This window comes from Panicum hallii, chromosome 2 (assembly GCF_002211085.1).
Source record: "Panicum hallii strain FIL2 chromosome 2, PHallii_v3.1, whole genome shotgun sequence".
Taxonomy (NCBI): Eukaryota; Viridiplantae; Streptophyta; class Magnoliopsida; order Poales; family Poaceae; genus Panicum; species Panicum hallii.
The window spans coordinates 48,528,029-48,555,666 of record NC_038043.1 but is presented as its reverse complement, the minus strand read 5'-3'; the positions used below and the strand labels follow the sequence as shown (position 1 = coordinate 48,555,666).

The 27,638-nt window shown below is 48.9% G+C and overlaps 4 protein-coding genes across 5 annotated transcripts; 2 read left to right on the top strand and 2 right to left on the bottom strand.

The window, feature by feature from the left end:
- Positions 1–797: 797 nt before the first annotated feature.
- LOC112882049 (la-related protein 1B-like) lies at positions 798–5,342 on the top strand. 2 transcript variants are annotated; one of them, XM_025947023.1, is made up of 7 exons: positions 798–1,274; positions 1,390–2,002; positions 2,270–2,423; positions 2,506–2,596; positions 4,494–4,571; positions 4,664–4,735; positions 4,843–5,342. In XM_025947023.1, exons 1-6 carry the CDS (start codon positions 909–911, stop codon positions 4,712–4,714), a joined length of 1,353 nt encoding a protein of 450 aa, XP_025802808.1. In that variant the 5' UTR covers positions 798–908; the 3' UTR covers positions 4,715–4,735; positions 4,843–5,342. The 2 variants fall into 2 exon arrangements, with proteins under 2 accessions (XP_025802808.1, XP_025802807.1); XM_025947022.1 differs by having other exon boundaries at positions 801–1,274; positions 1,390–2,182.
- An 8,468-nt stretch (positions 5,343–13,810) lies between these two features.
- Positions 13,811–15,341, bottom strand: LOC112882720 (ABSCISIC ACID-INSENSITIVE 5-like protein 2). The gene is made up of 2 exons (XM_025947845.1): positions 14,434–15,341; positions 13,811–14,348 (listed from the first exon to the last, which is right to left on the bottom strand). The coding sequence occupies exons 1-2, from the start codon at positions 15,001–15,003 to the stop codon at positions 14,277–14,279; spliced, it is 642 nt and encodes a 213-aa protein (XP_025803630.1). The 5' UTR covers positions 15,004–15,341; the 3' UTR covers positions 13,811–14,276.
- A 3,787-nt stretch (positions 15,342–19,128) lies between these two features.
- LOC112881884 (histone-binding protein MSI1-like) lies at positions 19,129–24,789 on the bottom strand. The gene is made up of 5 exons (XM_025946791.1): positions 23,899–24,789; positions 21,398–21,541; positions 20,758–20,882; positions 19,934–20,029; positions 19,129–19,508 (listed from the first exon to the last, which is right to left on the bottom strand). Exons 1-5 carry the CDS (start codon positions 24,715–24,717, stop codon positions 19,298–19,300), a joined length of 1,395 nt encoding a protein of 464 aa, XP_025802576.1. The 5' UTR covers positions 24,718–24,789; the 3' UTR covers positions 19,129–19,297.
- Positions 24,723–26,335, top strand: LOC112881885 (mediator of RNA polymerase II transcription subunit 4). Its single transcript, XM_025946792.1, has one exon. The coding sequence runs from the start codon at positions 24,818–24,820 to the stop codon at positions 26,033–26,035; it is 1,218 nt and encodes a 405-aa protein (XP_025802577.1). The 5' UTR covers positions 24,723–24,817; the 3' UTR covers positions 26,036–26,335.
- Positions 26,336–27,638: the final 1,303 nt, after the last annotated feature.

Genomic DNA, 27,638 nt, shown 5'->3' with positions numbered 1-27,638 from the left:
TACGCGGTCTGCGGCCTCTACCTGGCCGGGGGGCCAGCGACAGCGAGGCATCGCGCGGGACGCGATGGGCTGCGCTTGCGCGAGCGGACAACGAACTCGGTCGTGTCGACGACCAGCCAGCCCAGACGCCAACCGCCTGGCACCCAACCCAATGGTGCCCGAGACCCCGGGTGGGCGAGCCGGTCAAGGCAGCGATGATATGATACGTACGTAGTGGTACATGTACGATGGATCCGTTTGGCGAGAGGGACGCAGCCACGCAGGGAAAAAGACTGGTGACGCTGGACACCACGGCGTCGCGAATGCGCCGAGGGAAAAACGCGGAGAGCTGGGACTGGCTCGATCCAGTTCACGCGCTGGACGGGGGCCAGCTTATTTCCATCGGGCGCACTTCCGTCCACGTGTTCCGCCATGACCGTGCCTACGAGATTACTAGCTTCGACTCCACGAACCAACCCGATCACAACGTTCTACTGACTGCTGCAAAAGTTCAACTTCTTTTTTTTCCCCTTAAACTTGGTTCGTATTTCCCCGGAATTTTGTCAATTTCCCATCTTTTCAGGAAAGCTAGTGAGCGGCCTCTCAGGCTCGGCGTAGCACGAGAGTACATCAGTGCAGAGGCTGGCAAAGTGGCAATGGCAAAGGCACGCAAATCTCAAATCCCCTCGGCGTCCTCGGCGCAACTTCCCGGAAATACCCCCGCCACTTCCGCTAATTTCCCACCTAACCTCCCACCGCCACACTGCTCTCTCCCCCGGCCCTCCCCCCACCCCAGTCCCCTCCCCTCTCCTCTCCTCTCGTCTCGTCTCTCCTCCTGCCTGCCTCCTCGCCTTCCCCCATTCCCCCCCCAGCCGATTCGTCCGCGGCCAAAACCCCCCCACCCCGAATCCCCGTCGCATCGCCCCCCGATGTCGCCGGCAGCTGGTGGCGCCGCGCCCGCGCAATCGACGGTGGGGGCGGCGGCGGCCGCCGCCACGCCGGCGATCGCGGCGCCGCCGGAGACCACCCGCGCGGCGCCCCGCCGGGATCCGCCGGGCCAGCCGGAGGGGGCCGATCCCGCCAATGCGGCGGCGAGGAAGACGGTGTGGAACGTGCCGGCGCCGCCCCCCGCCTCGGCGGCGGCTGCGGCGGGGGCGACCCCCGGCGGCGGCGGCGGCATCATCGGCGGGGACGCCTCGTGGCCGGCGCTCGCGGAGTCGGCGCGCGCGTGGCCCAAGTCGGCCTCGTCCGACTCCCTCAAGTCCCTCTCCGATGGCTCCGGCCCGTCACAGCAGGTACCGAATCTCGCGATCAAGTCGATATGTTTCGATGCGAGTACATCTAGGCGAATCTCCTGTTTTGATCATCGTGTTCTTATGGGTCTGATGAATCTACTGATGCAACAACCAGGAGGATTCCAGCGCTTCATCGGTGCCCCTACCTCATCCAGGTGGGGACGTTGATCCGATCCCCACTGGCTCAAACCCTACCTCCACGCCGCCTCCAAATTCCACTGCTATGGCTTCTTCCCAGAGGAACGGCTCCACGACCCAGCCAAATCCAGTTCGACGCGGTGGCAGCAATGGTGGAAATAATGGAGGTGGCAGCCGTGGAAATGGTAGCAATGGCGGCCGCAGAGCTGCCAATAGTAGTGGAGGTGATGGGAGAAGCGGCAGTGGCGGTGATGACAACTGGAATGAGGGGAGCCTTGGTACTGGCAGCGGTTGTAACAGCAGCAATAGCAATGGTTCCAGCAACTTGAGTGATAATGTCCCTGGTGGCGGCGATGGTGGGAGTGGCAATGAAAGCAGCAGAAATGCTCCTGGTAATAGCCACTGGAACAACAACATACGAGGTGTTGGTGTTAGCAGCAGTAATGGTACCGGTAGTGGTGATGGAAACAATAGAAATAGTGGTGGCAGCAGCAACCACTGGAACAATAATCCCCGAAACAGTAGTGGCAGTAGCAATGGCTCTGGAGGTCGCGGTGGTTACCGGGGTCGCCGTGACCATGAGAGAGGAGGTAATTTCTCCCCTAGGAACTTCCCTAGAGTTCCAGTAATGCCATATCAACAGCAGCAGCAGCAGCAGCAGCAGCCACCTGGTGTCTACCAGACTGGGGCCTTTCACCGGCCTCCGCCGCCACATGCATCCCATTTCATTGTGCCACAGCATTTTTATGTGCCGCCATTTGCCTACTCTGGTGAAGCTGAAAGCTCATCCTTTTTTATTTTCCATGAATAACTTTACATATATTTATTGTAATGTGGTTATTTTGGTGATAATGCAGCTGATGTGCAACCTTATCCTGTCTATCTCCCACCAATAGAACAGTTTCAGAACATGCATCTTGTCCGGCCGCCCATGCAGCCTGCATGGGCTCCTCCTCAGGATCAGCCAAATCTCCAAGATGATATTAGGAATCAGATAGAGTTCTATTTTAGGTAGTGAATCTGCTTGGTTTCTCTTTGTGTGCTATTGCTCTTTCTTGATCTTAATTGTTTGGTTCTACTCTTGTCTTGCTAGCACAAATAACCTATGCCATGACACATTCTTGAGGAGACATATGAATGATCAAGGATGGGTACCTATTGACCTAATCTTGGGGTTCAACCGGGTGAGTTAATCTTCTTTTTTTTATTTCGCTTCCTGCTTTGGTTTCATGGGTAGGATGTTCTGTCTTGCCTTGTCAATCTGAATTCTGATATCATGATATGCTGGTTCTCCTGGCTTTATTTTGATATGTATACTTTTCCATTCCCAGAACTGTTTTACTTGATCAGTACATAAGCTGGCTCCATACATAAGTGATTTATCACTGTAGTTATTTTTTTATATGTTGTACAGAGGCACATTTTCCCTTCCTACATGATTCATTGCACAACTAGTAGATTAGAGATATGATTCACAATGTACAACAAGAAATGTGCTACGCCTTAAAATTTTTAAAAAAGATGTTATGCTTTATTAGGCAATCGGACAACTATGCTTTATTAGGCAATCGGACAACCGAAGGCACTTCTTTGAAGTATGGTGGCATATTTCTTGATCTTTAGGTCAGAAATAGTGTATGTGTTATGACAATAAAAGTTATCACAAATATAAATTTGTCGCCTGCTGTAGTCTCCTCACTCCCTTCCTGCAGAAGGGTTGACAATAAAAGTTATCATAAACTGCATGCTTACTATCCTTGTGTTAGTTACATATTTGTTTTTAGGTACTACCTAATTTACAATTTTGTTCCCCTTCTAGTCTGATGTATGTTTGCTGTGTCAACTCTGTTGCTTGTTGCCATAATGATTATTTTTTATTCCTACGCTGTACCTGTAATGTAACAAACTAAGCAAGTTAAGTCATCAAATAGATGACAATGAGGATATTGGATCGACCAGTGCAACTTGAATTGAACTTGTATAGCGGCGATCATTCTGTCTGTTCTGTTTTTCCTTTGATCTACTCTTTTCGGCGTTTATTTTTCTCCCTGGGTTAAGCAGATTGTAATTTAGGTGAGCTTTTCTGCCTTTTGACTTTTGAGTAAGCTATATTTAACTTCGCCTGGTCCACTTATATACATTCAACACCATCCGCCCTTTCCACAGATTACCATTAAACTTATGCCTACTATGCTTTTTTCCATTCCTTTCTTACTTGCAAATTGTTCTACTTAAACTTATAATAGTAACCGGAAGAATTGTTAAAGGTAAGGTAATTGACTTGATACTGTGGCTTTCAATCTACTCTGCAGTCTGCACCCTGAAATCTTTTGTTTATTCTTGCTTTGTGCTCAATTCACTGTAAAATCATGGTACACACATTCTTTGCTATGAACTGTTGCCTCATCTTGTGTCCAGGTATCGTGTCATGTTTATCATGGCATGTTTGTATATGTAATACATGCTTCAAGTTAACAATACATTTTCCAAGTAACAACTGACATTTTTAGAATTGGAATAATGACAAGTTCTGATATCTGCATAGTATGAAATAACCTGAAGTATCAAGTGGAAGTTAGGGTATTGAAAGAAAAAGGGTAATATCAATATAGCATAATGTTGAGAATATTTTGAGATGTCCAGCATGGCTTGCAAATTAATTTGCGTTTGGTAATTAGGATTGAATGAAAGAAACTTCCTTGCTCTGCTTTAACTTATTGTACTAGACAGTTTCTGTTTGCTAAAATTCAAGTTTCAGACGTAGAGATAAATAATCTCGAATATTTCTCAATAATGTTTGGTAATATCCATTGTGTCAATTTGGGACTAGATAATGAATCATGTTTTTGAAAATGATCATGCATGTTCAGAAAAAAATTTGAAAAGGTTTTGAAAAAATGTCTGCAGATTATGTTGGGCATATGCTTATAAAGTTGTTTGATTTGCAAAAGTTTGAAGTACTGTGGCAATCCAGTTGTTTGCTTTGGCATGGATTATTTGGATCAGTGCATAATATATAATGATCAGGATGCATTCTTCTAACAGTTATATTTACCATTTCTTTATTATGTTCTTTCTTAGATGAGGGCATTTACAGGCTTGGTAGACACCAACTATATACTAGATGCTATTTGTGATTCTGAGCTATTGGAAGTGCAGGTTAGGCTACTGCAACATTTCCTTTATGTTTTATTTGTCATGGCTACAAAGATAATGAGCTCTGGCATGGATTGTTCCTATCTGTGGTACAGGGAAATAATGTCCGAAGGCGCAATGACTGGGTGGAGTGGTTACTTCATTAAGGCTGTCCACTAGCGAATCAGGTTGCTTCTTCTACCAGGGTCACTAGATTGATTTCATTCCATGATCAAACTATTATTATACCTACAAACTACTTTTAGATGAGAATGCTAGCTCGAATATTTCACAGGTTCAGACGCTGAAATGCAACTGCATACGATCTTCGGGGAACTGAATTGAAGTCTTGGTTGAGGTCATGGGCACTGGTTCCGTGATGGATGGATGTACAGCAGGTCAACTGAAAGCCGAAAGATTTTGTTTGTTTAGATCAGACGTGATGGCTTCACGTAAAGGCACATTTTGAAGGGGTTATTGAGGGGAAGACACCAATAACAGGAAATAAATCCCACAAAGTAAAAATCATTTTTTGGTCTGTATAGTTTTGTCCAAAAAGAGGTGATCCTGCCTTCTCATCATGGATGATAGGTCGTGTTGAACGATTTTGGTGTTACCTGGGGTTTATTCATGGGATCGCCCCTCATTTTTGGTTGCATGCACCTGACTTTGTTGTTCTTGGGGGAACGGTCCGGGCTGTTGCCATTGATATTATGTATGTTATGGGAATAAATGTTGTACTATGTTATCGTTTCATATCGAATGGCCCTGGAGGTATGGAGTGAGTGATTGTCACTTCTTGTTGATTCCTAGGCGATCATTATGAGTGCTCTCCTGGAACATTTTGGAATTTACAAACTCCCTGCGGTATCAAGGGTCTGTTCGTTTCCTACCCTCTAAATTTTAGATCCATCACATCAGAAAAAATCTTGCTATTTAGAAGTATTAAATAAAATCTGTTTATAAAACTTTTTGCACAGCTGGGTGCTAATTCGCGAGATAAATTTAATGAGCCTAATTAATTCATAATTTGCCACAGTGATGCTACAGTAATTATCCGCTAATCATGGACTAATATACCTCATTAGATTCGTCTCGCGAATTAGCCCTGGGGTTCTGCAATTATTTTTGTAATTAGACTTTATTTAATACTTCTAAATGATAAAATTCTTTTTATATGACCACTCTAAACTTTAGACTTCAGGAAACGAACACACCCTAAGGCCCTGTTTGGAACACAGGAACGAAAAACACAGGAATAGGAAAAAGTACAGGAATAGAGAAAACATAGGAATTGAGAAAGTGAAGAAACCACAGGAATTGAAAACAGAGGAAACAAGATTTTTTGGTGTTTGGATTGCAGGAAACGTTTAATAATATTTGAACTTATACACTAGCCGTTGCACATCAAGGAAAAGCTAGCCGTTGCACATATGAACGTTGCATGTCAAGGAAAAGCTAGCTTGTACACTAGCCGTTGCATGTCAGTTCTGCGTACACTTGCCGCACTAGCCGTTGCACTCACCTCTTCCTATATAATTGACACACTTCATGCGACATGCACCATCATATAGGCCATCAGCCACTCACACCCACCGACAGCACACCAAATACAATTTTTCCCATGGATTCAAACTACCATCGTAGATCCAAAAATGATGATGAGTTCATCTTCTGCATTTGGCCCACATTACAAGAAGATAGTTCTTCTCAAGCATCACAAAAACAAGCAGTGCATACTTCATGTAGGGATGGTGCCACATTTGTGCATGAAACTCTGACTGGCCATGAAATCTTGTGTAGAAACAGATTCCACATGGAGAGAGAGATATTTCAAGCATTAGCCAGAAGAATGCGTGAAAGTAATCTTCTTGCCGATTCAAGGTATGTATCGGTAGAAGAACAGCTAGGCATATTTCTATATGCAGTGTCAAAGAATGCTAGCAATCGAACATTGCAAGATCAATTTCAGCACAGTGGAGAGACAATTAGCCGTCACTTTGGAGCAGTATTGTATGCTCTAACACAATTGACATGCAACTATATACGTCCACCTTCTCTACATCCACATCGTATATTAAGACAACCAAAATTTTCTCCATACTTTGAGGTAATTTTTTTTACTGCAATAGCAATACAAACTCTGAATTAAGTATGATACTAATTCTAGAATAATATGTGCAGAACTGCATTGGCGCAATAGATGGCACTCACATCCCTGTGACCATTCCATTTGGACAACAAGAGCCATATAGAAACAGAAAACAAGGGCTTTCACAAAACGTCATGGTGGCCTGTGACTTTGATCTAAAATTTGTTCATGTGCATGCTGGATGGGAGGGGTCAGCCTCTGATGCAAGAGTTCTCCAAGATGCACTCAACCATGGATTTAATGTGCCACCTGGTAAATTTTATCTAGTAGATGCAGGTTATGCTAACACCCCAGAATTCCTCGCTCCGTATCGCGGAACAAGATATCATTTACAAGAACAGGGAAGAGCAGCACAAAAACCACAGAACTATAAGGAATTGTTCAACCTCCGACATGCTCAGCTAAGAAATCATGTAGAGAGAATTATTGGCATACTAAAAACAAGGTATCCCATATTGAAAGCAGCCACATTATATGACATTAGTACACAAGTTGACATTGCTGTAGCTTGTTGTGTAACTCATAATTTTATACGGTTACACAATGGGGATTTGTCACTGCCCCAAGAAGCCACTACAGATATCAATGAACAGAACATGATGCAAGTACCACAAGGAGATGATCATTATAATAGTGATGTGCCGATGTTCAACAATGTGCGCCAAGCAGGAAATGACATGCGAGATGACATAGCTAAGAGGATGTGGGAAGATTACATTACAAGACGATCAAGTCAAAGGTAGAGATAGTTCTGAAATTTGTACCATACTAATTATCAGTTCTGCTACTATGAGCACTGTTGTGTCAGTACTCTACAAAAGTCAAGCTACCCATTGCTGTAATAGTTAGTACTACAGCAGCATATCACAAAATAAACATGCCGTGTACCTGCCTAGTTGCAAAAGCTAGTCTAAACTTTGTTATAGTCACTAAAGTTGTTTGCGTAACCAACCCAGTCGAAACTGATCAGTACTAAATGAGAGAAACACTTCCCTGGCTGGTGGGTTATCTTTGAAAATGTCTGCTGCTTTAATCATTTCTTCCATAAGGAGTTCTTCAGCCATCCCCTCAAGTGCTGAAACACAATTTTTGATGCTGTATGGATCTTCCATTTTCTTCTCCTCAATAGCTGTAAATCGATCAATCTCTTCTTTCTTTAGCCTTAGGTACCTCTCATGGAAATCATTGACAGAACTAGTACTGTTGGTTTTTTGCTTTTTTGCTCGCCTTTTATCTGGTACTTGTGGAGTAGAACTAGATGGCCTGGAATTCATGCATGGTGTTTCTGGACAATGGTCTAAGCTAGATGTAAGATCAGCAGGATGTAGTTCTTGTGGTCCTTCTAATGACTCAAGAAATGTTGAGTTATTTACTTGGTCTGAGAATTGACTAAATGCATCAGCACCAAACCAATTGGTTTCATCCCTGCTTCCCCCTTCTTCAAATTCAAAATTCAATGATGATGCACATGGAGCACGTATACTAGGTGCTGGTGAATGGAATTGCACGTTAGGGACCTCAAATGATGGTGTAGATGCTCCTGCTACTCCTACAGATTGTTTTTCCCTGTTTGCATAATGATCCATTCCACGGCAGCTTCTTCCTTCAGCATATCTTCCTGCATAAATGATATGAACCATTATATATACAAGTAGTAATGCGTGCAGTCAATAAAACTGATTTAAACTCACAAACTGCAACTTACCATCATAGAGAGCAAACAGGTCGTCATAGTACGGAAATGACTTGTCTCGCCACCGAAGAAGGGATTCTTTGTTTCTACGTGAATCTAGTGTTTTCCAAACGTCATCTGGTGCTGTAACCATCATCCTATCAGAATCCCAGCCAAAACCACTTTCTGCGGACAAATCTTTTACAACTCGGTACTCCTTTTTCATATCCTGCTCCTTTTGTTTTACTTGAGATACAGTGAACTCTGTTGAAAAGTTTGTATTGAACTGAGCTGTAATACTCTTCCATGCCTCCTTGCTCCATGCATTGTTTGTTCGGTATCTAGGCACATCATGATCTTTTAATACCCCAATAAGATAAACAATCCTTTGATGATTCCAGTTTGCTCTACCAGATTTATTTTTTGTGCCTGACCAGAAACATATAATAGCCCAATAAGATAAACACGTATCTGAACTAAAAGCATACAAAGAATAGTAAAGCTTCTGAAAGAGATAAACTGTACAAAGAATAGTAAAGCGGTGGCCGGCCGGTGACAGTCCCTGGCAGCGAGGAGCGGCACAGTGGCGGGGAGGTGTTCCACGACTTCATCAGCCTACGTCGTGGGGAAGAGCCGCGGGGGCTTCGGGATGGAGCTGGAGGAGCTGCTCGTGGGGAAGAGTCACGGCCCTGCCGTCGCGGTACGCCGTCTCAGCGAGGCCGATGATGGCGACCGCAGCTCCGACTCCGGCTGGTGCCGACGCCGCGCGTTCGAGACGAAGTTGCCCCCATCGGCAGCGCGCGCCACGTATCTCTCCTCCAGTCCTCCTACCGCTCCTCCCATTCCACCCTGTGTCTCACCCGGCCGGCCTCTTCTTGAAGATATGGAGCAGGGGAATAAGAACATGGATCTAATCTGTTACCTGTTCCTTGTGAAGAAATCTCTTCATCCCTTCCAGATTGACCACTCGAATCCAGCGTGGATGGAAGGGGACCAGGGAGAGGAGGGCGATTCCGTTGAGCACATGCGGTACTTGGCCGCTGATTCGCCATCTTTAGGTGGATTCGCGCCAATTTCTTGTCTAGGGCTGGGGAACCATGGCGGGAGGGAGAGAGGACCAGAGAGCTCGTGTGAGAGACAGACCGAGAGAGAGCGCGCGAGTTTCATTCCCTTGGCTTGGACCAAAGGATTTCTTTCCCGTGAAATACACATACATTGTTTCCTTTCCTCAGGATAGGAACGATGGTTTCCTGTATTCCAAACACCTATCTTACTTTCCTTTCCTCTGGATTGAATTCCCACGAAATTCCTTTGATTTTCCTACGTTCCAAACACCCCCTAAGTTGTTTATATCTTGTAAAATTTTCGCTGAACCCTGCCCATATCTAAAAATGGGCTGTGTTTTATCGTGCGAATAATGTTCTGATTAAGGGCTCTGTGAAGCGGGCCCTTGTCGGGCCTCGGATCATCCGTCATCATAAAGCCGAGCTCGATCCTCCTTTTTAACGGAAGTGCAGCAGCAGCAAGGAAAATGGAGAGACCAAACGGAGCCATTTATGACCTGTCCTGATTTGGGAGCGGAGACAGGACACGTCCCTGCGAGGCAGACCATTGGGGAATGCAAAGGCGACGCCCAGAGATGATTGATGGCACTCTTACGTAGCGGTAGGTAGCTTGCATCGCCCGGCCGGCCAGCGATGACCTCATCGATCCTCTCCTAGTCCTGGGCTCCGTCGCGGCCGGCGGGCCAATCCAGCGCCCTGGCCGTGGCCGTGGTGTGCATGTGCGCCGTGCCATCCAGCTCCATCCTCGCCGGACAGCTGCTGCCGGTGATGCAGGCGCCACTCCGCAGACCGGGGTGGGGGCGTGGGCCCGTGCCCGGCTGCCAAATTGCCATGCCGACGCACTAGCTCTTCGCCCCTGCGAGGTAGTAGAGTGGGAGCGACGTCGACCGTGCCTGGCGTGTGCCTACCCGACATGGACCTGCCCGCCTCATCAGCTGCCTGTTCAAGCTAAAGATGCATATAGCTCAGAGTGCACTGTCACACGAGGTGAGGTTACAGGTTGGATCGGATCATGGCGCCGCTGAAACGTGGCCATGGCGAGGTGGAGGTTCGGACACGGAATGTCCATGGAAATGGAATAGACGCGTGAGCGTGATTGTATAACCACCTTCCGTGACTTCCGTGACTGTGAGACTGACCGGTCCAAGGTTGGACATACATAGCCTTCGTGAGCTGAAGCCAAAAAAACAAAAAAAAAAACCCCACTGAGACAAACACGCATGACCGGTCAAATATGTGCATACTGGGACGCCTTTCGCAACAGAATAAAGTAGATGTGCCATTATAACAAGACGACCCATGATCCAATCCTAAACTGCAAGTTACACGAAGGGTCGTTTTATAAATTTACCCATGAAGAAAAAGCCCTCTCCGGAACGAAGGCATTTGAGAGGATAACGTCGCATATAATAATATTTCCGTATTCGTAAAGAGCAGGCAGGTACGCCTATACTATCGATCGGTGCCGGACAAACAAAACACGGCCCGATATTCCCCCGTCCCCACCACGCTATCATCCTACTACTAAATACTAATGTATTGTCACGCGGCCATCTCGCCGATCGAGCTCGCTAACAGCGACGCCCAACGCCTTTTTTACGTCGCTGTCCTCTTCCTTCTCGGAGCGGCGTCCCGGGCACCTGTTCCCGAAGCCTCGGCGCGCGGGGCGTACGGATCTCTCAGGTGCTCAGCCTCGCTGCCGCCGGCGCTTCGGCGGCGGCAGCGGCCGCGAAGTTACCACCCGCCGGCGCCGCGCCGGCGCAGCAGCAGCGCGGCCTCCGCCTTCACCATCGCCGCGCTGATCGGGCAGGCTTCGCTTCGGGCGAGACGAGACGTAGCAGGCCGGCCGGGAGGCAGGCGGGCGGCGGGGCGCGATCGGCGGGGTACGTGCGGGAGCGGGGGCGTACGTCGCGGCGCGGGCGTCCGACACGTCAAATATTCTGCTTTCTTGTGATGGCCGCCCGGCCGGGCCCGCCGCGGTACGTGCGCATGCATGCCACCACATTGGCCACGCCGTACCTGCCGAGATGCGGCCTGCCCTCCTTTCTCGCCGAGAGGCGAGCGCGTCCACACGAGGCTATACTGTAATCCAGTATGTTTCTGTCGCAAGGACCTGCCCGGCCGGCTCGTGTGGTCCGGGCGAACAGGGGAGATCCTCTGCCCCCTTGGCATCCTTCTACCTGCTGCTCCAGCGGGTTTAGGGCATGGCTTCATGGAAACCTGGTCGGCCCCGTGGCGGCATCAGCGTCTCCCTAATGCATTGGGGCACGGAGCGTATATCAGTATATGGCCTCCACACTCTATTGTCAGAATGTCTGTAATACTTCTTCAAAAAAAAAGAATGTCTGTAATACTGTCACAGCAGTAAAAAAGTATATTTGATGCATTCCTAAAAAAAAGTTTATAACACCATATATATATATATATATATTTGAGAATAAAATAAATGTACGCTAGAAACACTGACAGTGGCAAATCGTGAAAGGCCGAAAGTTTACCAATGCAGTTCTTTCCATTCCTGAGTCATCCTGGGGGTGCACACGTTTTCCTTTCTGTCCTTGATACATTTTGTTGACTGATCCATGATACCTACTCCATCCATCGTGAGAATTTTTCGAGGAGATTCTAAGGCTACTTGAGGATGAGGCTTGAATTGTTCCACCCATTTGTTCTTTTCTCTTCTTTTTTTTGTACAATTGTAGTACTAGGCTTCAGGAACCAGATGGATCTAAAGTAGTTTGATTGCTTGATGTGCACTACACAAAACTTGGTTTTCTCGCTTTTGACCAGTAAGCGTGCACGTATGGTATGTCCTGCTAAATGTTAAGCTACGCTAGCTCGAGCCTGTTCCCCACTCTACCGTGTGTTGTCACATCTTGAAAGCCTTTTGAACAGTGAACCAGTGGTAGTGCATTGAAAATTTGTTCCTTACCACCGGATGTACTGTGCCCGGCGCCAGCAGTTCCATCCCATTGGTACGGGAAAAAAAAGAAGGCCATCTGAGAGTGTAGATGAGAAAATAATGGAGAAGTTTTTTAAGAATATATATTGGAAAAAAAACAGGGGTCTCATCAGGGCAGACGCATGTAAAAGAGCGGCCACAGGGTCTTTGAGGTATGTGGTGCCAGATTTGCTACTGTTTTCATTTTTGCCTTCTTCAAGGCCGGAGGTGAACGGAGCCTTTACCGGTACTCTGGAACAGTGGTGAACATATATACAAGTACACTTGCTGCATCCAGTATCTCGGTATAGTTTCACAAGATATCTTGCCGGCTGAAAATGATCATGGTCACGAGGACGAAGGCAGGGAAATTATGGCTTAATTTGTAGCCAGCTGGGTCCCTGGCCGGGGCACATCCCCAGGGTTCCAAGTTCCATATGATCTGAAACTTTTGTGCTAGCGGATAGGTGCTTACTTTTTTTTTAAAGAATAAAGAGAGGTTCTTGGAGGAGTATAGATGGCTATTGGGGTGACGTTACCTATGCTAGCTATGCACTATGTTGGAGTTTCTTTATTCTTTTAAAAGAAACTATTTTGAACTTTGTTGACGCTTAAGGTGGAGAGATTGTGGTTTAGGATCTAAGGTGATGTGACCACATATCCTGACTAGCATAAGAAAACAGGAGGGAGAATGATGACTTCTGCTGGTATGCCCCGGGCCGGGGGGGGGGGGGGGGGGGGGGGGGTCGTCTCCTGGGCTCCTGCCTGTGGCTGGGGTAGGCAGGCAATCCAAGCTACCTTATCTAAAAAAGGAAATTACAGAAAGGCCCACAAAAAGATCATAAGCAAGCTCCGTGTTATGCTAATGATCACGACTGGCAGCAGGTATTCAGTTTAACAGCCTTTTCTCTTTCACCTTTCAGGAAAGCAAAGGGTGGCGGAATACGATCCATTTCCTCCGAATTTCTCCGAAAACGAAACGCCCCCTCGCAAAACTACACCCTTTCCCTCGCAGACTCGATCGCCAAAGTTGACCAGCAGAATTAAAGGAGGCTGGAGGCATCTATGAAACAGCAACGTCTCTTTCTGATTGCGAACCTAGTATGCCATCAAACTGACAGTGGTCCTCTCTGTTTTAGCAGGAGACCAGCATGGAAACACTGCGCATGCTCTTTCAAGGATCAGGGTCTCTGAACCTCCGAACCAGAGACGAAGAAAACGACCTCACCTGCAGCAGATATTCAGCAGCCAAAAAGCTATTCTGAACCAAAGCCGAGCCTCGCTGTCCGAAACCGACGGGGAACAAACGAGTGCGTCGAGACAGCATGCACGGCAAAAGGATAAGCCGCAAGAGGGGGGAAAAGAGCAGCAATCGCCATCTATCGTAGAAGAGGGAAAGGAAAACAAGAAGAGACCAGCTTCCCGGATTGTTCTTTCTTTCTTGCGACCCAAAATGTCATTGTTCCAGGAGGCAATAGTTACGACATTTGTACAAGCAGGCCCGTCATCTTTCTGCCTAATCCCACGCGACAAGCTACACGCACATAGACATAAGTATAAATAGCAGCCAGCAGGACGCCGCCATGGCAGGCGCCCGCCTCTTCTAGCTAGGCAGCTGCCACCGTACAGATGGATCAAGGCAAAAGCTAGTAGCTAGCTAGTACACGCCCTACGCGAAGTTGAACATGACTTGATGTTTGTACAAGGACGGCGAGCTAGGTAGAGTAGCAGCAGAGCACTGCTGGCTGCGGCAGATGAAGCTATGTGAGTAGTTGTCGTAGCAGCACTCACTAATTAGTCGATTACTTGTAAGCAATATTGATCACTGGATGTCCTCAAAAGGAGAAGAGCAACCGCCTGCTTCGATCCAATCAATCGAATGACCTCCTCGCCGCCGTCCTCAAAATGGCGCGGACGGCATCCTCTGCAGTGTCTTCTTCACCGGCACCGCCACCTCCACGGACACCCTCAGCTGCGGAATCGAGAAAGGCGCGAGCTTTGAGCACGTATCGATGGATGGCGAGGAGTGCGCGCGAGTGGGGTTTCCGATCTGTTACCTGCTCGTACTTGACGCGGAGGCTCTCGTTCTCCTGCTGCAGGAGCTGCACCTCCCGCTCCAGCTCGCGGACGTACGCCTGCTTGCGCGCGCGGGAGCGCGCCGCGGACTCGCGGTTCTTGATCATGCGCTTCTTGCGGCGGTCGGAGCCGCCGACGACGGCGCCGGCCCAGGTGGACGCCGCCGCCGCGCCGGGGCCGAGGCACATCTCGTCCTCGAGCACGCTGCGGGCGGCACCGGCGTCGATGGGCGCGACGCCGCCGGCGCCGGGGTCGAGGTTGTAGGCAGAGAAGAAGGGCGCCGGGGACGCGGCGGCATTGCGGAAGCCGCCGCCGAGGTCCATGTGGTGGCGGCCGCCGTCCGCGGCGTAGATGCCGGCGCCGACGGGGGAGGAACCGCCCGCGGTGGAGAGGAGGTGGAGGCGGGAGTTGAGGCTGAGCTGCGTGGAGATGAAGGCGCCGCAGGGGGAGACCGCGGCGGCCGCGGCGAGTGGCTGCGGCGGCGACGCGCTGGGGCTGCTGACGGTGTTCCCCCAGATGTCCTCGTCGTCCTCCAGGTCCATGGCCGCCATCCAGCCGCTCCTCGCGCGTAGGCGCCTCTACGCTTGCTTGTTTTGGGCACGCACCGGCGCCCCACAGGGCCACAGGGCTGGGTGGCTGGCTGGCTTTAGTAGCCGCGGCCTCCAAAGGGGGCAGAGCCCAGCTCAGCTCACTGTGGCACTGTGGGTGAGGCAGCCAATGCCCGATAGATCACTGTTGACTGGTGAAGGAGACGCGGCACTGGTCAAATGGTGCCCGCGAGCCTGATCGCTCGCGTCTCCGATTGGCCCGCTCGGGGTTTCCGCTGCGATTGGCCAGCGCCTCCTTTTTCTACTCTGGAATCTGGATTGATCGATCAGATTACACAACGTCTGCTCACCTGCAAGTCTGCACGAGTCCACGGGCCCCGGTTGCTAATGACAGTTTCTGTTTACAGCCTACAGGTACTCGTACTATAGCATGGAATAGTAGAATGCCAACCGAACATGACTATAAGACATGGTTTAAAAAGAAACCTGGCTCAGATCATTGGTGTTGTTGCTGCGGAGGGTAAATCTAAACTCACTCTGTTTCAAATTATTAGTCGGCTCATCCTACCTCCTAATGCCATATCCTTTAGCACTGTATCATCGTATTTCCTTCACGGGTTGGGCAATTTGGTTATGTCATCTCCACAAATTTGAAGTTGAAGCAGTGGCAACATCAAGTTGCATTCGGAAGTAACTTTCTCAACAAATTCTGATTTTGTTTTAGCAGTTCTTTCTCACCACTTCTACTCTGTCACCTCCAAGTCCCACCATAATTGCACTCATCAACAGGATTATTGGTTCATGCTACACATTTACGCACCACACTCTATCACGTTATGATTGTGTGGTAGCGTTTAGCTCACTGTCTTAGTTGTGTCTTGCAACAACTGCTTAGAACCCTCCGTGGCTCATATGTGGTAGCTATGTTCATGCTTCACTTCCTTTCCGTGATCTACTCCTACTACACTACCGTGGTATCGTGTGCATGAACCTGTAGAATACGTACACTACTGCGGCCGGGACTCCCAGCCTCCCAAGGTGAGGTCCCAGCTGTTTCATGCGTACCGTCATCATCCCGGTCTCCGAGGACAAGGTACGGCTAGCCAGCCTGCAAGCAAGCAACCTGCAACCACACAGCCAGGCACAGGCATTTCTCCGTTGGAGTCTGCAATAACTGACGCGGGAGCTGTCGATTGCCATGACGAACGAGGCAAGACTGCGTCCTCGCGGGGAGACCAAGCGCCTTGGTGACTGCACCACAGGATCCACCTCCACCGAGCACGTCGCCATCGTCGCCATCGTCCAGATCTCGGCAGCATCAGCAGCCAGCACAGCACAGTCGCAGACCCACCAGTGGCGGTCACCCTCGCTCGTCCAGTCCGATTCTGGATTCTTTTTCAGAAGAGGGTAGTGCTCCTCGTGCGCACGGCGTACGAGTAGCATTTCCTCTCATCTCCATTTGGCGCGGTGAAGATAAAAAGAGTAGAGCGTCAGGAGGGCACTGTCCAAAAGTGTCCAATGCCCCCATGGTACAAGGCGCCATGTGGGGCGGCGTACTGGCTCGCGCGTCGGCTTGCAAGCCCTGTCGGTCTCCTCCTGGCACCCGTGGGGGTGCGGTGCGGCCGTGCGAGGCCACGGGCACCCAGCAGAGCTAGACACGCATGGAACCCTGCCCTGGGTTCCGGAGACAGTATGGCCAGTATTCAATACACAGATGGCAGCTTGCTAATTGCTAAAATACACAGCAATTTGCGTTTGACGTTGAACTGGAACCTCATGATCGATCCCAATTGCAAATACAGTAACGGAGTAGTATGCTTGTGCCCTGGTGTCGCTGCACAGTCGTGAGCTGCCGCGTTGTTCGTGTCCGGAGCTCTCGTAGCACGACCTCGCCTTGCCGGCGCCGGCGCACGCCTGCCTCCCTCGATTTGGGCGTCCCGTGGCCGCCTAGTGCACTGCCAATTAAAGAGCGGCAGATACGTACCCTCCCACCGCCTGATTGACGCGACGGGGGCCATGCAGAAAAATATGGCCGCGCAGATGCTGCTGCCTCCTGCTGCTGCTGCTGCTGCTAGTGGAGCACGTACGAGGCCCACGAGTCGCTAGCCGGGCTCTCTACGCCGGCTATGCCGGCCCTAGTGGCGGGGTAGCCTTCGCGGTTCCCAACAGCAGCGCCAGCGCCAGCGCCAGCGCGGGCGTGGCGCGCTGACACGCACGGCCGGGGAGAATGGCAGGATGGCGCGGACACGGGCGGCGGCCGGGACTGGCTGACCGCGACCACGACCGTGACTACACTGGGGGGTCTGGCCTGGGCCGGCTGAGCTCAGCTCATCAGGCTGAGTCCAGTACCCGTGGGAGATATCTTCCCGCCACGTCAGCTTCCACATTCAGTCTCACCCTACTCGCACCTCATCCCTCCAATGCACGGACTATAATATCAGTTCTCACTTCTCTCTTCCATGTCAGTTTTTTTTTTCAGATTTAATTATTTCAACCTCCGCGTGAACCAATAGAAACGCGCCACGTCACTCCCGCCCACCCCTCTCGTCCGACGTCAGCGCGCCACCTCGCTCCTGTCCGCCTCCCGCCTCCGCGCGCCTGTCAATGTAGACGAGAACGGAGCGATAGCGCCCGCTCCCGCCTGGTGAGATTGCTCCCGCCTTCTCTCTCCCTCCCGCCCGCCTCTAGCCTCGCTCCCACCTGAGCCGGACCGAGAGGGGGGCGGTACTAGCACCAGCCTCAGCTCGGCGCCGCGGCCTCGGCCTCGGTGGTGACTGGTGCCTGGTGAGCAAGCAAAGCGGCCGGTCCGTACGCGCGCGGCCGCAGAAACCGTGTCCTCCTTCTCGGGCGGCTCCGCCGAGGCCAGCGCGAGCAGCGAGGCAGCAGGCAGCAGACGATGGCTGGGCTGAGGCGCCGGGCGGACCGGTTCGTCTGCGTGCACGCAGCTGATGCCTTTTGCGCCCTTTCCCTGGACATCCCCGCCGGCCCGTACGGCGGGGGCATGCCTGGCCGGCTGCTGCGTGTCGCCCGTCTGCCGTCCCGGCCGGCCCAGCCGAGACGAGCGACGCCGGCGCGGCGGCTGCGGCGCAGACGCTTGCTTTCTTGGCTCGCCGGCAGGGGACCCGGCAAGCGCCAACTTGCAAGGCTTGCAGCTCATTCTGAGCAGCAGCCAACTTGCTCTACAGGAGTTTCGCGGCAGCACGAGCAACTTGCGAGCCACGAGCGCTCCACTGGGCTGGGAGGGCCCGGGGGAGCCCCGGGCGGTCATGCTGCTGATGAGCCGAGCCGGTCGTCACTGGCCGAATGGCCGCTACCACGGGCAGATGCATCGATTGATCCTGCTTTCGATAAACGAACGGCCGACGGGCGGCCAGCACACCGGAGCGCCTGCTGGCACTCCAACGGCAAGGTCGCGTTGCCTGGTGGACGGATTCGTCCAGAATTTTTCCCTCAGACCCAGCCAGACAGAGCCAAGTTGCATGACTGATGAACGCTGATGGTGACGGCCCTCACTCCTCAGCCGCTCGGCGCGACGGGCTCGCTCCCGTCGGCCAGCGCATCTCAGACGGGGACTGGACGGGGCGCACCTCGGAGTTGGTCTTTCACCCCTCTCCTTTCGAGCTGGGACGCGACAGCCAGCAGGCGCAGCGAATGATTGCGGTGCGGAACCGAGACGCGAGCATGGTGGCGACAGCTGAACCAGGCCGTAGCCTCGGGATACTTCACATGGTTATTTAGATACTGATTAGAAAAATTAAATATAAAATAATTATAAAATTAATTACAGAGACTAATTCATAATGAAGACTAATTCGTAAGAATAGCACTGTATTATCAAATTATGAACTAATTAAACTTAATAGATTCATCTCGTAAATTAGTCTCCATCTGCACACTTGCTTTTCTAGTTATTTTATATTTAATATTTTTAAATTAGTAATCAAATATTCCATATAACACTTATTTAATTTTAAATTTAGTTCTTCGTGGAACCACACACCTAGCTCACGTGCAGATCGGCACCACCACTGATCAGGTTCAGCACTGAAAGATACTGACCGGTCAGGATTTTGGACCGCAAAAGCACAAAAGGATCGATCAGACAAGATCCACACAGGTAGACTGAGATATCATACGAATTTAGCTGAGTCATCATTGCTTAAAGATATCCATCCATCCTTTGCAGGGACGATAGCAACACAGGAATGCCTCTTGGATCCTACAGGTTAACGGCATACAATCCCTCCCGAGTACACTCGGTGCCACTGAACAGGCAACTAATGAGGTGAGGCATGAGTCAGCTGTCCTGCAGAGAGTAGTCATCACAGTAGATGCTCTCCGCCATCTCCCAGATCTGCAGGATGTTATCCTCACTCACGCTGGCAACGACCCATTTCTCGCTGGGGTTCCACGACAGCTCCGATATCTTGGCCGTGTGGCCTCCGTGGACGAACAGCAGCTCCGGGGGTCCGTCATCGGCGTCCTCCTCTGACTGCTCATCTCCAATCCTGACAGACAGAAGACAGTTCAGAACCAGAAAAAAGGAAAGGGTCGATGGTCAAAAGAAATTGTCACCAATAAGAACCGACGCTTTGCTTCAACTGTATTGGAATCTGTCGTGCCGATGGAACGTAGCAAGCATAAAAAACCCCCAAGGATTTGACTTGATGAATGCGAAAATTTGGTAAACCACATGAGCTTTTGCACCAAAAAAGCTCTCCCAGGTAATGCCTATAACAACTAGATTTAGCCTTTGTACAGTTAGTAATTGTAGATCTGTTAATTATTCACATGTAGAGGCCCCATCGTAGCTGTTGAATTGGGTAATCTCATAGAATGTACCTTCTCTGTAAGGCATAGAATTGGTAGGACTAAAATATAGACATCTACTGCAAATACAGTCGAACTTTGGAGTTGGTTTGACTCAACGTACCTGTTGACATCCCATATCATCACTCTTTTGTCTGCAGCAGATGAAGCTAATACAGTAGCCAAATTTGGATTCCATTCAACCTGAAACACCTCCCCCCTGCATGTGCAAATTGTGCAACATAATATTTCAGACACTAATGAAAAATTAAGATAAGCTACACAAATCAGTTTGATTAAAGAAACAGATAGACTGATTAATAAAAAAGGATAGGCTGACTAATACAGAGTGCTTCTAAGTATGAAAAGTTAATAGATCAATTACTTTCTGAGAGGAACCTTCCAAACTGATAGGTTTGCCACTTACAGAAGGATAAGGGATCCAGTGGTCTTAAACATGCATGGATTTAAGCAAATCAAAGGTGGAGATTACTTTAGGTAATCATCTCTTGTGGAAGGATAAACATCACTTGAAAATAAAACTTCACACAGTAACCAACAAATATTCAGAGTTGCCACAGGCCCTTAACTATTTTATGTAGCAGGGTACCACAGATTGCTCCTCCTCCAATTAACCCCTTGTAACATTAGGGTAGGTTATCTAGAACAGCATCACTGGAGCAATTCTCGAGAAAAATTTTGTTATGGACCAGTCAGATGTTACAACAAATAGTGCCATGAATCACCGACCTCTTTTGCAACTGAAATCTTCCACTGGCCCATTAAGATACTGGTTATTTTCCAACATATAGGTCCCAGTGCGTATCAAATATTATTAATATCAAACCATAGCGTAAAGTAAAAAGGATTACACATAGGCAGCTGTTAAATTGGCTACAGAAGCAATGAGGACTGAAGCACATAGGGCACAGACAAAAAATTACGTACTCATGGCTGTCGAAAGTGTGCAAGCTTCTTGATAATTTTCGCATATCAAATAGTTTAACAGTCGCATCTCCAGATGCTGTAGCCAAGATCCATTCATTAAATGGATTGAATGACAATGAGTTCACCTAGAAAAGTGGATAGCACACATTATGAACAGAAATCAATTCATGATCTAGGACAGGACTGAAATAGTGAGCATATAATATTTTTGCTTTCTTATAGAAGTAAAATATAAAAGCAAACTGAAAGGCAGCATGACCACCAATGCATTACCATTGCCTAATCACAAGGGAAGGCCAGATATAAATGAATCATGTGCACAATTTCATATTGCTAATCAGCCCCAAACCCCAAATTTGAAACTTGAAATTGTCTTAGCCAAAATATGGCACCGGATGTAGGAAGACGAAATGCATAATGTCCAACATAAACTGTGAAGAAGTGAAAACTATCTGATGCAGATGGATTGAGCATTATCTTATAGCTTTCTAGAGTTTGTTTCATATACCGCTCCTATGCGCAAAAGCAAAATGTGATGAACTGTTGGAAATGAACATATAAGTGTATTGTGCAAATGCAATTATTTGATCACCAAGACCTCAGTATGAACTTTGATAATCCTTGGTTAAAGCAAGCCTACCTCCTTTTGGTGTGCAGCAATAGATTGTTCTGGTTTGTTTGTTCGCAGGTCCCATATCATCAACTTGCAGTCATCCCCAACAGATCCAAATATATTTTCATCTTTCAGGTGCCAAGCAACATCTTCAACGAGATCCTCATGAGCCTGCAAAAGCAAATATCCATCATACCCTCTGAATAGAAACAAGATGACACTGGCAAGAATAAGATGGATAAAATTTAGTTGAAGGGACAGCTTATGACTTCTTTATGTTGGAGTTGGACATACCAAATAATGCTGATACAATTCCAGAGATTTCTAACATGATTTAAATGAATGTGCTCTGACAAAGTACTGATTAGATAGGTGAGATAAAGAATGAAAGCACAAATATGCCATGGCCTATCTTAGACTAGTGACAATATCCTGACATCTAAGCAAGGCACAACAAACTAGTCACATTTCCACAGAGGTGGTGTTCACAAAAATGTCTTTTTAAAGTTTTTTACATGACGAGAAACATGGCAGAAAACAAGCATTTCAATAATGAACCAATGAATACTCAGATGCTACAAAAAGACAGAGATATAGTCAACAAAAAAAATTCTCTTGATTACCTTTCCTCATACAGAGCTGTAGGTATGGGTAACACATGAAAAAGGAACACAAAGTCTGAGGTTGATTTCCTCAGCAACATTAATAAGGAAATAATAAAACTCACTTCAGAACAACTATAGGATATGCCTGAATGGGAGCGGAGTTCAGAAATTTGTGTAAGATAATATGAACAAGAACTCTTTGGATCATAGTTCTTGGAATTCAAAAGAAGGAATCTAAGCGACCTAAAACTATGCTGGTTGCAAAGTATATAAGTGAAAATGGAAATATCCTTATTTGTTAAAAAGGATGCAAGTTCTCAAAGTATCTACAGAGACCAGAGGCAGAAGGACAATGATGATTATTTTTCCTTTAAATTGAGCTTTGGGTCCTTGGGAACAGAGAATTTCTGCTTCTAGTGGAGGAATGGGAACAGTGAAAATATTCTCTCCGGGATTAATCAGTCAATGGGTAAAGGCCCTTCTCTGTGCAGCTCAGAGGCCCCAGCTAAATTATGGTAAAAAAAAGAAACAGAGAAGCTTCAGCATGTTAAGGAAAAAGTGCATCGCAGTGAATCACTTGTAAAATGGAGGAATCGAACAATTGGTAGATTTCTAATATTGCCCCAACTTTGAACATGCTTAATTATAAGGTTGATTCAAATTTATGGACAGCATAAAGTGAACGATTATCTTACTGCAAAAGTGCAAAGATAATAAATTGGTTTGGAGAATAACATATACATCAAAAGTATGGAGCCATGCTCCAATTTCCCTCAGCATCAGGGGCGGATCTACAGGGTATGCTACTTGGGCCACGGCATACCCTGTAAATTCAGCCCGGCCCAGGCCATTTATATTTGTTAAGAAAAAAAGACTTCCCGTTCGCATCCTAGATAGGCACGATGGCACCCGCTTAATCCAGACGATGATTCGCATGTGCGATCATGGACACAGACCTGATGCAGATGTTTCCTTCTTCCGTGGTCTGCTGCCGTCGCCGCCGCCACCCTCCCAGACTGGAGCCATTGCTACCGGGAGGCGCAGTAGGACTGCCGGACATGGAGACAACGGTGACCCTGCACTTAGTTAACCCACACCAGCGACTCAGGCACGGCGTTCTCTTCCCTCCGCCGCGGCTTACTTAACTTACACCGGCAACTGGTGTGACTCTTCGTGAGGATCCCTCTCTAACTCCTCTTCTAAAATCTAAACTGTAATCTTGTTTCATTATTGTTTGTTGTCTATTTTCTGGTCTCCTCTGTAGGCAGTAGCTGTATCGTGTAGGAAGCAGTAACAGTCTAACAGACGAACAAAGATATTGCTCATGTGATCTGTGATGCTAGTTGCTGATGCGAGTGCTAGTTCACCTAGTTGATACAGCGTGTAGGAAAAGCCGAACTTCTCATTATCATGTGATGTGAGTGCTAGTTGATGTAAGAGTAGGAACAAATGGAATTGCTAGAGGGTTGCCTCTTGATGGATTGTGCATTTTGTTTGCAAAATTGTTGAAGTACTTTATATTTATATTTATACCAAATTGCCCATCAAAATTTAGAGTTGTTTATCAAATTGTTCATTGGATTATATTTTACTAGTAATTGCTTGGCATACCCTAACTTAAAATTCTAGATCCGCCACTGCTCAGCATGTGCCTAAGCTCGCTACCTTTTCTTAAACCTACATCTCATCACCTTCGGGACTTCAGGTGTACCATAAATATTTACTGCCCATACCGTTCCAAAGCCAATTTATATTACGAATATGCGACGAAAGAAAAGAAGCTATACAAATCAAATTGCTCCACGCATAAGTCAGATGGTATTCAAATGATTGTAAATATCTGACCCGAAAATACAGTGGTACTGAATAAAGTGGCACACGAATTGAAGAAAAAGGAGATAGGAGTGTCGAAAGGAGCATTACCTCAAACACCTGATGTGCATCCAGAACAGGAGCCCCGCTCCCAGAGGCAAGATCCCACAGGCAAATCTTCTTATCATACGAGCCGCTCAGCAGCCTGCCCTCCTTCATCGGGCTCCACGCCAAACCATAACCCTCCGCGTCATGCCCCCGTAGCACAACATCGGCGCCGCTTTTCCCGCTGCCGTCGCCGTCGCCGTCGCCGAGATGGTACACGTGCACCTCGACCAGGCACGTTTTGGTGGCCACCGTAAAGGGCCGCTGCGGCATGCAGCGCGCGCGGTTGACCTCGCCCCGGTGCGGCGCCACGCGGGAGACGGACACGGACGGGGTTGGGACGGCGCCGCCTGAGGCAGCGGCGGCCGCTGCGAGGCGAGGCGGGAGCGGGAGCACCGCGTCCAAGAGCAAGAGGTTGTTGGGGGCCTCTTCGGAGGTGTGAGTGCCCACGACCAGCCGGTGGCTGCGGGTCGAGGACTCTGAGGGGAGCCACTGCACGGTGAGCGACGGCCACTCGAGCGGGTGGGAGATGACGAGGTCGTAGAGCACCGCCGCGTTCTTCTTCCAGTTCTTGTACTCCTCCATCTCCGCTGCGGACGGGGCTGCCGTCGATGGGGGGCTCGTCGGCGAGGAGGATCCGCCGTCCATGGCTGCTTCGATTTGCTGCTTTGCGCGGGAATTGGAGGCGGCGTGCTGCTGGTCTCCCGCCAAAGGAATGGGGACGAAGCGACGGGTTGGGGAGGGTAGGCAGGCAAGGGCTTTTAAGGCGAACACGTTGGGCCTCTGTCCACAAAGCCCAAAAATATAACTTCCTGGCCCATACATGTTCCGGGACAGGAGCCCACGAAGTGGATAGCTGGCGTTCTCAAGCACGAGCTTCTCGAGCTCGCGTCCGATTGCTGCGCCCTCCGCCGCCGCCGCCGAGATGATGCAGTCGCACCTGCCTTCCCCGGCGAGGCTGGGGCTCACCGCCTCGTCGCCGTCGCTCCCGCCCAACCCGTCCCCCTTGAACCCCACTTCCTCGCCTCCACACGGTAACCTGCCCGCTAGCGCAACCGCCGGCGCCGGCTCCGGCGCGGCCCCAACCCTAACCACCTCGCCGTCGCTGCTACCGCTCCTGCCGCCACTCCCCCGCGCGCAGTCGCTGCTCCAGCTTATATCGTCGCTCGCCTCCAACCTCTTCGAGCTCTCACCCAACCGGGCCGCGTGGATCTCGGCGTACCGGGGGTCGCTCCCCACCTTCCTTCCCTCGGCGTCGTCGTCACCGCCGCCGCTCCCGACCCCGATCTCCTCCACCAAGGACGCACTGTCGCTCCTCACCACCCTCCAGACGCAGCTCTTCGAGGCCGTCGCCGAGCTGCAAGAGACTTTGGACCTGCAGGACGCCCGAGCGCGGCTTGCCCGCGAGGCGCGTGCCAAGGACGCTGCGCTGCTAGCCTTCGCGAAGAAGCTTCACGAGGCCCACCACGTGCTTGACCGCCTCGTCGACGACTACGCCGACTACCGCCGCGACCCAAAGCGCCCGCGGGGCGCCGCCGCCGCTGACGATCCCGAGCCGGTGTCAGACGGTGACTTCGGCGCGTCCCTCCACTCCAGGCTCAAGCTGGACGACATACTGAGCTATGCGCACAGCATAAGTTGCACAACCTTCGCTCCGCCGGAGCACGGCGCGGGGCTGCCTCTCCGTGGGGCGTTCCCACCTGCGCCGCAGGAACAAGAGATGCGGGCGTCGAAGCTGTATCAGTTTGCTGATTTGGATGTAGGGGTGCCCAAGAAGCCATTGGAGGCGAAAGAGGGGATCACAGCGGAGGTGGAGGCCATGCCGCTGTATGAGCCACCGCCACAGGAAGGGGCACCTAGGATACCAAGCACGTTGCCACCCATGTTCCCGAAGGAGCTAAAGCCACCGCCGGGATGGAAGCCTGGCGACCCAATCACGCTGCCACTGGATGACATACTACCTGGTGTCAAGGGTGAAGAGCCACAGGCCCCTGTGCCGCAGGCACCTGTCTCAGTGCGGCCAGTGGTGCCAATGGGACCAGAGCCAATACAAGTGAAGCCTGTTCAACTTGATTTTGAGACCAGTAGCAGTGATGAGTACAGTAGTGACGTTGGGAGCTCAGAAGAAGATGATGAGGATTAGCGCTTGGTAAGCTCCACAATTTCATCATTCATGTGTTTTAAAGCCGTTGTGGCCATGCAGTAGCAAAGATACATACCATAATCTTTAGCTGATGTTCCCGGCTGTCTATCTGATTGTTTCAGCATTAAATCTAGTATATTGGGTAGATCCGCAGATGCTTGAAATCTGTACTGGTTTAGTTGCCACATTGTCAGTAATTGTTTTTATAAGTGCTTATCTCCTCATGGAGTTATGTTGCCTTGGGATTTGTAGTTCAATACGTGTGAATGAAGAAATTCGATCCTGATGGCTTCTGTGCTACCCTTTGTATGTTTTCAGTTGTTATCACCTGCTATCATATGCTTGTGCTTTTCTAGTAGGATCTTTCATGCTCGCAATTTTTCTGCTCATGACGTCCCGACTATTTGTGAACTTTGGAGCTGATTCTCAGATCAATGTAATGGTGTTTTTTTTCCAAAATGTCATTAGCCAGTGTATTGTATCCTTGCTTTACTTATAATATGCCTAATATCAATTGTTTGCCTTATTTCACATTATGTTCCTGTAACACAGTAGATTGTACCTTTAGCTTCAAATTGTTTGTATTCTTACCAAAAAGTGATAGCTGAGCAGAACCTTTGAATGGGTAAGTGATATGTCAAGTGAGTTACAGAGTGTTCTGAACTCATAACTTCACATTTGGGATATACTGTTGTTTATCTTTATCCTAGAGCCATCATGTGGCCTTGGTTTTACAGACATTACTTCAGATCTTTTCTTTATATGCTTATCTTTCACATTGTAAAGCATAGACTCTAGTACATTGGAATAACCTGGGAAAGCTGCATGCTCACTAAAATGGTTCCACCACTGATGTCTTTAACTTGCCTTAGCAGGGTGTGCGTCATACTGGGAAAGCATTTTTAAGAGATATGCCTACTGTTCCTTGTTTTTGAATGTAATCTGTTGAAGATTATTCTAGGGATAGTTGAATAATCAACCTGTGATTCATTCTTCGACACGTAGTTTGTTGCCTCGGTTCGCATGTCTAATCTTAGGAATGTAGCTGCTAAATGCGACCTAGTTTGACCATCTCCACCAGGGAAATAGCATTCTGGAACTTTGTTCAGTTAAGCTTTGGTGCAATATGCATGCCATTATATGCCATTGTAACAATACCACGCACCATTACTTGGTTATCTTCCCCCTTGGTATACTCATTGTCTTCAGTTGGTTTAATTTATCATGAATTCTTGATGTCATTAAATGTATGCATACTGTGTTTATCAACAGTAACAATGCTTTTTAGTGCCAAGCAAGTTGGGGTAAGCTAGAGATAAAACCCAACACGAATCAGAGTCACCAGCAAAAAGGAAAACAAATCTTGTATAAAATATAAAAAGTCACTAATGATAGCAGTCTTACTAGTGGATCTAGATGTGTTAGACACATAAAGATGTGTTTTTGGATGCTGAAATAATGTGTTAGGCATATAAAGAGGTCATCTATGTATTTCTTTCAGAGTTTCAGAGACTATCGTCAGTGATCCAGTCTTGAAAGGACTTGCTAATTTATTACCCTGACATTATGCGGGGACCTCACCGTTCATGCCAATTTTGTGCAT

What these genes read in the sequence shown, in the direction of transcription:
- LOC112882049 (XM_025947022.1), top strand. Translation starts at nt 909, where the DNA reads ATGTCGCCGGCAGCTGGTGGCGCCGCGCCCGCGCAATCGACGGTGGGG. An exon ending in GCCGCCATTTGCCTACTCTG is followed by an intron (nt 2,183 to 2,269) that starts GTGAAGCTGAAA and finishes GTGATAATGCAG; the next exon opens with CTGATGTGCAACCTTATCCT. An exon ending in CAGATAGAGTTCTATTTTAG is followed by an intron (nt 2,424 to 2,505) that starts GTAGTGAATCTG and finishes TTGTCTTGCTAG; the next exon opens with CACAAATAACCTATGCCATG.
- LOC112881884 (XM_025946791.1), bottom strand. Translation starts at nt 24,717, where the DNA reads ATGTATGGGCCAGGAAGTTATATTTTTGGGCTTTGTGGACAGAGGCCC. An exon ending in TTGCTGCACACCAAAAGGAG is followed by an intron (nt 20,883 to 21,397) that starts GTAGGCTTGCTT and finishes CCACTTTTCTAG; the next exon opens with GTGAACTCATTGTCATTCAA. An exon ending in CACACTTTCGACAGCCATGA is followed by an intron (nt 20,030 to 20,757) that starts GTACGTAATTTT and finishes TTGCACATGCAG; the next exon opens with GGGGGAGGTGTTTCAGGTTG.
- LOC112882720 (XM_025947845.1), bottom strand. Translation starts at nt 15,003, where the DNA reads ATGGCGGCCATGGACCTGGAGGACGACGAGGACATCTGGGGGAACACC. An exon ending in TCCGCGTCAAGTACGAGCAG is followed by an intron (nt 14,349 to 14,433) that starts GTAACAGATCGG and finishes TCGATTCCGCAG; the next exon opens with CTGAGGGTGTCCGTGGAGGT.
- LOC112881885 (XM_025946792.1), top strand. Translation starts at nt 24,818, where the DNA reads ATGATGCAGTCGCACCTGCCTTCCCCGGCGAGGCTGGGGCTCACCGCC.